Source organism: Dama dama, chromosome 9 (genome assembly GCF_033118175.1).
Source record: "Dama dama isolate Ldn47 chromosome 9, ASM3311817v1, whole genome shotgun sequence".
Lineage (NCBI taxonomy): Eukaryota > Metazoa > Chordata > Mammalia > Artiodactyla > Cervidae > Dama > Dama dama.
Genome location: NC_083689.1, coordinates 10,269,187 through 10,278,201, shown reverse-complemented (window position 1 = coordinate 10,278,201; position 9,015 = coordinate 10,269,187). Strand labels below are relative to the sequence as shown.

At 52.6% G+C, this 9,015-nt stretch overlaps 1 protein-coding gene across 1 annotated transcript; it reads right to left on the bottom strand.

Moving 5' to 3' along the window:
* Positions 1–2,648: 2,648 nt before the first annotated feature.
* CCDC194 (coiled-coil domain containing 194) lies at positions 2,649–6,488 on the bottom strand. Its single transcript, XM_061149178.1, has 4 exons — positions 6,159–6,488; positions 4,629–4,725; positions 4,109–4,241; positions 2,649–3,651 (listed from the first exon to the last, which is right to left on the bottom strand). The coding sequence occupies exons 1-4, from the start codon at positions 6,486–6,488 to the stop codon at positions 3,501–3,503; spliced, it is 711 nt and encodes a 236-aa protein (XP_061005161.1). The 3' UTR covers positions 2,649–3,500.
* Between the last annotated feature and the right edge of the window lie 2,527 nt (positions 6,489–9,015).

Sequence of the window (9,015 nt, the reverse complement as noted above, 5' to 3'; positions counted from 1 at the left end):
CTGACTCCAGAAGGAGAAGCTGTTTCCTGTTCACTTCTGGAGTTACGCCAGAGTTGGAGGGGGTGCAGGGGGCGGAGGCGGAGGGTGGGGTGAGGGGGAGCGTGTCTCAGACCCATCCTTCCAGCCTCACAAATTCTGGGCCCTCAGCCAGCAACAACTAGGTCTGAAGACTGGGGCGACTCCTGGCGGTCGGTAGCGGAACAAAGCTGTTAAGACTTTCCTCAACCTCACCTCCTCCTCTGGCGCGAGGGATGGGGTCCAACTCTCCCTCTAGGTGGACCCTCTCCCAGTAAAGACCCTTAAAGCCACCTCCAAGGTGGGCGGGAGTGGGAGATTATGAGCAGAACTGCCTGAGGAGGGGATCAGAGTTTCAAGGGCTCCTTACACCAGCCTCTTAAGTACCATTTTTCAAGACGAATTTTAATTAAAGGCAACACATGCACGTGAGTTTTAAAACGCAAACTCTACAAAAAGACGGGGACGACAGAGGATGAGATGGTTGGATGGCATCACTGACTCAATGGACTTGAGTTTGAGCAAGCGCCGGGAGTCGGTGATGGACAGGGAAGCCTGGTGTGCTGCGGCCCATAGGGTCACAAAGAATCGGACACGACTGAGCTACTAAACTGGAATAATACAAAGGAACATGAGACTTCCTCCCCGCACTGATCCTTAGATCCCTGATTCCTTTTCCAGGGGCCACCGCTGTGATTAGGATTTCCTTCAGAGATATCTGGATAAAAGTTTCCCCCAGTCCCGATTTTTAAAAAGATGTACACAGACTATAACTCTTCTGCTTGTTACATGACTGGGTCTCAGCGAAGGTCAGTTTTGGCCTTTTCAACAGTTGTACAGTGGGAATTCCCTGGCGGTCCAGTGGGTAGAACTCTGTGCTTTCACGGCTGAGGGCGCCGGTTCAATTCCTGATGGGGGAACTAAGATCTGCAACTAGAGCAACTTGGCCCAAAACAAAACAGCCGGCGCCCCCGCCCCCCACCGCCCCAGTCCCTACAAACCCGCCGAACAGCATTCCGTGGTGTGGATGTACGCATATTCATTTAAACAGACTCCAGTTGGTGGACACTGAGGGTGTTTCCAATTTTTTGCAATTACCAAGAATGTGGTAATAATATCTTCATTTCTCCTCTCCTCCACCCTTATCTTTAAAAAAGTAAACTGTTTATTTGGAATGTTTTAAATTTACAGAAAATTTGCAGAGATAATACAGTCTCTGAATAGCCCTCACACAGCTTCTTCCCTCCTTAGCGTCTTATATACCATAGTTCATTCATCAACATTAAGAAATTAATCTTAGTATATTACAATGAACTGAACTCTAGACTTTATTTGATTTCCTCACTAAGTGTTTTCTGTTCCAATATCCAAACCCAGGATTCTCCACTGCATTCAGTCCATTATTTTGTATGCGTTTAAATATAGTTGTTGGGAACTTCCTGGCAGTCCAGTGGTTTGGACTCCAAACTTTTACTTCTGAGGGCCTGGGTTCAATCCCTGGTCAGGGAAATAGGATTCTTCAGGCTGTGTGGCCAAAAAAAGTGAAAAGTGAATAAAGTACTCTGCTGGGTTCTTAGTATCCAAGACTATAATTAAAAAGTGACTGTAGATTAAAATGTTCTTGATAAACAATATGGCTGCAGGAAAACTGCTTGAAGAAGAATTGATGGGTCAAACACTCTTAATTTTGAGAGAGTCTAGAAAATGGCCCTCCCAAATAGTCGTACCAACAAGCCATTTCACCAGTACTGTGTATAGTCATAGACTTTTAACTTGTTTTTGTTTCTGTCCTTGCCACACCAGTGGGCAGAAAGTGGTACCATAGGGTTGTTTCAGTTGGCATTTCTTCTCTAGGAGTGAGCCTGGGCACCTTTATCTGCATGCTTCTATGAACTGGTTGCCCGTATTCTTTGCCTGTTTTCTATCGAGTTATTTTTAAAATTTATTTATTTGGCTGTGCCGGGCCTCAGTCGGAGCATGCAGGATCTTCATTGTGGCACAGAAGCTCTTAGTTGGTGTGTGTGGGATCTAGTTCCCCAGCCAGGGATCAAACCCAGGCTCCCCCCTTGGAAGCCCCAAGGCTTAGCCGTTGGATCACCGGGGAAGTCCCTCTACTGAATTATTTTTTGAAAAATTAATTTAGGAGAGATTCTTACATAATAAAGAAAGTAGTTTATTCCTGAATATGAAACACTATGTGAAATGGATCTTTCTTGTCTTCCAAGGGATTTTCTACCTCGTTGTTTTGGATATAGGAAAGCTTCCGTTAATTCTCTTGGGTTTTCTATATATAGTCATACCACCAGAAGATAATATTAAGTTGAATTGTTTTTGAGGCATTCCTGCCAAAAATGTTAACCTCAAATTAATCATGAGGAAGCCACAAAAACCCAAACTCAGACACCACAGAATGACTGGCCTGGGGCTTTAAAAAAAATGCCAACGTCATGAAAGGCAAAGACAGATTGAGAAATGTTCCAGATTAATACATGTGTAAGCCAGGGTAATCTTTTGTTATAGAGAACATTATCAAAATAGTTGGCAAAATCTGATTACAGTCTGGAGATCAGATCCTAAGTGTCCACTGACAGATGAATAGATAAAGAAAATTTAATATATGTATACATAAATATATATATATATATATACACACACACACAATGTATGTATACACACAATGGAATACTGCTTATAATAGGCTCATAAAAAAATCTTGCCATTTGCAACAACATGGATGGATCTAGAGCGTGTTAACTGAAGTAAGTCAGAGAAAGACAAATACTGTATAATCTCACATGAAATTTTTGCTATTTTGATGACCTTTTCAGAATGCTTTTCATTTGATCCATTAGCATGGCAAATTTTTTTTTTTTTTTTTAGCATGGAGAATTTTATTAACAGACTTCCCAATACTGAACCATCTTTGCATCTCAGGCCTATGTCCCTTTGTCATGTATTACTTGGTTCTCCTAAAATTTCATTTGGGAGCTTTGTACCCTCAAAGGGAGAGAGATCTGGAGTTTTCCTATTGTGCCATTTATGTCAGGTTCTGGTGTCAAGGATATGCTGGCCCTCACCATTCCAATCCTTCATTTTACAGATAAGGTAAACTGAGGACGAGACAGGAGAAGCGAGCCCTTCAGGTCACTCCCAGATCAGGGCTGGACCCTAAGTCCTCATGTCCGAGGGATGAGGGCAACACTGGCCTTGTCCTTAGAGGGGACTTATGTCCCGGCTCTGCACAATCTCACTTTGTGACCCAGTGGACCTCAGTATTCCCGTCTGTAGATAGGTACTAGATGGTCAGAAACACAGGGTCGTGTCTTCTTTCAGCACAGTTTCAGGGTTGCTGCTGGGTCAAAAGCTGAGCGTGGATGGGTGTCGACTGAGCATCTCATCCAGCTTGGGCACCTCTCTGATTGTCCCTGCAGGGCTCCCAGGGTCTGTCCTCCTGGTCTCGAGCCCCTATCCAGCTGGGGACCGACTCACCCTCGTGCGCGCCGCGTAGGTCGCCTGCAGCCCCCGGAAGTTCCTGGGCGAGAGCGCGAGCGGGGACTGGGCCGGGGTCGGGACCCGGAGCGGGTCCGGGGCTGTGAAACTCTGCGCTGGGGGCCCGTCTGGGCTTCCAGGGCTTTACTGCCGGGAGTGGGGAGAGGGGCCGTCAGCACCAGAACCCCCATCCCCAGAGACCCTCCGGCATTCATCTACTCTTCCTGGTATCCCACTCCCCAAAGATTCCAGGCTTCAGGATCCCCCATCCCTTCTCCCCTGGTCTTTTCCAGGACCGCTCCTCCGGGACTCCCAGTCTTTTCCCCGGAAGCTCCGCCTCCAGGCCCCCGATCCCTCCCTTGATACTTTTCATTGCAACGTTCACCTCCACTCCCGGCTCCCCTCGGAGCCCCCATATGCGCCCGGCCCCAGGGACCCATGCCTCAAAAATGCCAGCCCCAACGTCGGCATTCCCGCCCCCGTAGAGCCGGCCGCTGGGTTCTCACGATGAGACCTCACTTGGATCCTCTCCCAAGGCCCCGCCCACATGACCAGCCCCGCCCCGCCCCGAGCCCTGGACCCTTCCCGCCCACCCTTCACTCACACGTGCTCGCGCAGCGCCGCCTCCCGGGCTGCGCAGGCTTCGCCCTCCGCCTCGGCCGTACGTGCGCGCCGCTGCGCCTCGTCCAGTTGCTGCGCAGATTTAGCGGCCGCCGCCTCCCAGCGCGCCAGGGCTTCTGCGGACGCAAGGCGCGAGATCAGGCTGGAGCCTGGGCTCCTCTCCGCATACACCAACTCCGAGTTTATAGTCTGCACACTGTTTATGTGGTTTGTTGTATTGGAATTAAATTTGTGTGCTGTTTGCATGACCTTTACGTGTTATTTGCATAGCTTTTCAGAGGTTTACATGGCTTCGGGGAGTCTCTACACGGCGTGTGCTTATTTTGTTCCGTTTGCATTGTTCTGTGACATTTGCCTGACCTTTGCATATTATGTGCATTTCTTTCACGAGTTTTCACGTTGCTTTGCTTTATGTTTACACCTGTCTGTGTCATTTGCCTAGCTAGGAACCGTCTAGGCTCCTCCCACCTCTAGCATGCCCACCCCTTTGCACCCCAACACACCTGTGAGCGCCCCGTTCTCAGCCCCCATCTGGGTCCCCTGCGCCTTGGCCTCTTCCATCTCAGTCTTCAGAGTCATCAGTTGGGTCTGAAGCCGACTCTGCAGAGTGGAGTAGAAAGAGGGGGGACGGGAGAGAAAGTGAATGGGCCCGGCCCTTTCTAGGGGAGACGTCATTTGGGGTCCTGTAGTTGTAAAACACAGAAGTGGCCTCTAAAATCTGGGGTGAAAGGTGCCTGCCTGCAAGGAGATCGTTGCCCAGGTCCAGTGACCCCTGGGGCGTCCCAGGTGGCTCAGTGATAAAAGAATCTGCCTGCAGTGTAGGAGACTCAGAACACGCAAGTTCGATCCCTGGGTGGGGAAGATCCCCAGGAGGAGGAAATGGCAAGCCACTCCACTATTCCTGCCTGAAAAATCCATAAAGAGAGGAGCCTGGTGGGCTACAGTCCATGGGGTCGCAGAGTCAGACACGACTGAGGGACTGCACACTGACTCCTGCTCCAGGCCAACGATACAGAAAGGTTTAGTTCTGCCCACCGGCTCCGGTTCCAGTCCTAGCTAGATCTAGATTCCTGGCACTGAGGTTTCAGACCAGCACAAGCCAATATGGTGGTTGATGATTGAGTTCCTAGCGTATTGGTCACCTCTGTAGGACATTCTGCCAAGCAATTGGCTTGGTCTCCTCTGAGAATCTTTCACGGGGGCTGGGGGAGAACCATAATTTGAATCCAGGGCAGGCTGCTCTTAACTTCAGCTGCCCCAGGCCCTTCCCTTAGGCAGGCTGGAAAGGCATAGGGATGAATTTTCAAAAGGCATGAATTTTCCAGAATTCGTATGCTGCCCAACCTCTGCTGGGCCCAGTACACAGGGGTACACAGTAGTTAGTAAATGTGAGTGGTTGGGACTTTGAGGATGGTTCTTCTGCGAGGCCCAGGGTTGAGAAAGAGTTAAGAAAGGGTTAAGAAAGAGTTCGAAGAGGGGTGGCAAGAGGAGAAGGGAGGACCTGGCTGGTACCTCCTCCAAGAGGCCAACTTTAGCTTCGTAATTACAGGTGACACGAATGTCCCTCTCTCAAAATAGGGACACTGGACACTGGCTGGGGGGTGGCTGTTGAGTGGGTACTTGGGGGAGGGTTAGCACAGGGCCCTCCCAGGGGTGCTCAGGGGTCTGGGACAGCCTCCACCAGTGATGGGGCAAATAGTAGAGGATAGTGGAGCCTTTAAAAAAATTTTTTTTAAAGTTCTTTGTGTCATATATGTATTTTTAAACTGGGCTACAATTGCCTTACAACGTTGTTAGTTTCTGCTGTACAACAAATTGAATGAGCTGTGTTAGTGGAACCTTCTCGGTCAGAAGGTGGACACGGGGGTGAACTGGCCGTGTCGGAGTTGGAAGGAATGGTGCTGTTCTCATTTTCCTCCCTCAGTTGAGGAAGCGGGGAAACCAAGGCACCGAGGGGGACCCCTGGGTGCGTGTGTGCGCACCCTCTCCCCCTCGTTTTCGGGGTTCCCCAGCCCTCCAGCCTGCCCACCTACCTGGCGGCCCTCACAGGCCCTTAGGGCCTCCTCCAGCTCCCGGCGGACACGCTCGGCCTGCTTCAGCCGCTTCGTCAGGGCCTCCTCGAGCCGGGCAGCCTCTGCCAGTCGGCGCCGAAGTTCCTCCACTTCGGGTCCGGGGTCTCCAGGCGGCGCCGTGGTGTTGGCGGCCGGCTCTGGGCAGCGGGGCCTCCGCGAGGCCGAGGAGGCCAGATTCCAGGCGAGAAGGGCTGCTCCGGCAGCAACCGCTGCCAGGAATACTGCGGCCCCGCACAGGGCGAACACCCGCCAGGCGCGCCCCGGCTCGGGCTCCGGCCCGGGCTCGGCCATGCCGCTGTCCACAGCTCTGGCCCCAGACGGCCACGAGCATTTAATTGGCACCTTGGGGAGCCAGGGACACCCACGGTTCCGCCCCTCCCGGCGGTGGTTTCGAGTTTATTGGGAGGGGCTGGGCCCACGCCAAGGGCCAGCCCAAGCTACCAGAGCCCAGGACAGGGCTGGGGATCCCGGGTTCCAGTTTCTGCATCCCATGTGACCCTCTAAGCCTCAGTTTCCTCCTCTGTAAACTGAGGATGACGTAGCTCCTGCTGTAGGGCTCTGTAGGAATCACCTGAGCATATCTGTGCAAAGCTCCCCTTTGCACCAGGGGCCCTTGGCAAGGGTCTGGGGGTATACTGCCCCCCATTCTGTTCATGGAGAGACCAACCCTAGAAGACGGGAGGCTACTCGAAACAACTGAGGTTGGCCTGGCTCGGGCGGCCGCACTTTTTTTGTGCGGGCCAGAGCGCAGACCCAAGGTTAGATGCGTCCCATCTCCCTGCCCGTTCTCCACTAAGCCACCAGGGGGCGACCTTACAACGTGAATCAGACCCAGGCGCGTCTACACCGTTCCCCTGACTTTCCGGAGTCAAATCCTCCTCCTCCCTCTCTACCCTCTTTCATTTCCATTTCCCCTTCCTCCACCCTACTCCCCGCTTTTTCTCCTCCTCCTCTATCCTTCCCCACTTCCCATCCTCCCCGCTCTCCTTTCTCCTGCCCCTGCGAGGCCCGCAGGAGCTCTTCAAAGTCATTTCCGGCCCCCTCCAGCCCCGCGCACTGCTCTTCAGGCCTGCGCTTTCCTATCCCAGGGTTGCCGGAGGGACCTTTCCTCCCTCTTTGCCCAACTAACTTCCTTACCAGTGACTTCCCCGTCCGCCAGTGTGTCTCTTCCTCTCCGTTCCCCACTAATTCTGACCCCTTTTGATCTCTCAGCTCTGTTGTCATTTTATGTGTATTTGATTCCTGACTGCCTCTCCCATCAGACTGGAGGGGGGCGGGGGGGAGAGAGAGAGAGAGAGAGAGAATATGTGTGTGTTGTGTCTGACTCTGCGACCCCCATGGACTGTAGCCCGCCAGGCTCCTCTGTCCCTGGGATTCGCCAGGCAAGAATTCTGGAGTGGGTTGCCATGCGTTCCTCCAGGGAATCTTCCCAACCCAGGGATGGAACCCGCATCTCATGTATGGCAGGTGGATTCTTTACCGCTGAGCCACTGGGGCATCAGACTGGGTGAGCCTGGAAAAAGTATTCTTCACCTGCCTTGTTCCCACTGCCACCGCGTGGGCCTGGCACACAGTAGCGGTGCAGTAAATGTGAGCTGAGTGAACACTATGAACAAGAATCTGTTCCTTCCTGACAGGCCACCCCCTACCCACCCCCAACCCCCCAGGAAGAAAACAGGCCAGGGACACAGAGCAGCTACAAGTCACTCCCAGATTCCTGCTGGGGCTGGAACCCCTCCCCGTCCCCCAGGCCCTGCAGCACCCCTCAGGCCTGGTTTCCAACTCCTGGCTGGGTCACAGTCAGCCAGGGAAGAGGGACATTTTCAGGAAGGAGAGAAGTTTATACCCCGGCCACTGGGGGGGAGTTTGGGGGAAGAATTGAGCAGGTCAAACCCATGATATCAGGCAAATCTGCCTCCTCCATCTGTGAAGCGGTACTCGTAGGGGAGGGGGAGGGGGAGTGCTGTTTAGGGACTTTCCAGTAGCCTAAGCTGAGAGTGGGGGTGACGGATATAGGGTGGAAGGACTGAAGTCATGTGAAAAGGGCTTCCTGGCAATCAAGAGAACCTGCTAGAAGCAGAGGGCCCTGATGCTGGGAAAGATTGAGGGCAAGAGGAGAAGGGGGTGACAGAGGATGAGATGGTTGGATGGCATCACCGATTCACCGGACCTGAGTTTGAGCAAGCTCCAGGGAGATGGTGAAGGACCGGGAAGTCTGGTGTGCTGCAGTTGATGGGATTGCAAAGAGTCGGACACGACTGAACGACTGAAGAACAACCACTGCCTGAGCGGCTGAGAAACCCTGAGCAAGTCCAGTTACTTCTCTGGACGTCAGTTTCCTCATCTGTTAGATGGGGCTGCTGATGCGGGGTAAAATGCCTCAGTCATTGGAAAGGGACTCCACAGGAGCTTCTGCTGAGCCCTCCTGTGAGCTGGGGGCCCAGAAGTGATGGAAACCTGAGCCTCACCTTCTAGAGCTGAGATTCTCACTGGAATTGAGTCTGCGCCCCCAGGGGAAATCTGGTAATGTCTAGAGGCATTCTGTTGTCACAAGCTGGCGGTAAGGTGCTACGGGCATCTGGTAGCAAAGGATGGTACTCAGCATCCCACAGTGCACAGGGCAGCCGCACCACAGAGAATGGTCCAGTCCGGATGGTAAGAGTTCAGAGGCCGAGAAACCCTGCTCTAGAACTTCAGGGTGAGGAGCAGGAACTCCGAGCAGAGGGCAGAGACGGGCTGAGGCTGTGAGGCAGGAAGGAACTTGACGAATCAATATATAGAGAAAAGGTCAGGGTGGGTGGAACAGAGGAAGTTAGGG

Excerpts from the sequence above, each read along its gene's own strand:
- CCDC194 (XM_061149178.1), bottom strand. The coding sequence starts at position 6,488 with ATGGCCGAGCCCGGGCCGGAGCCCGAGCCGGGGCGCGCCTGGCGGGTG. Across the intron at positions 4,726-6,158 it reads GGGCCTGTGAGGGCCGCCAG|AGTCGGCTTCAGACCCAACT; the intron begins GTAGGTGGGCAG and ends TCCACTCTGCAG. Across the intron at positions 4,242-4,628 it reads TGAGAACGGGGCGCTCACAG|AAGCCCTGGCGCGCTGGGAG; the intron begins GTGTGTTGGGGT and ends TTGCGTCCGCAG.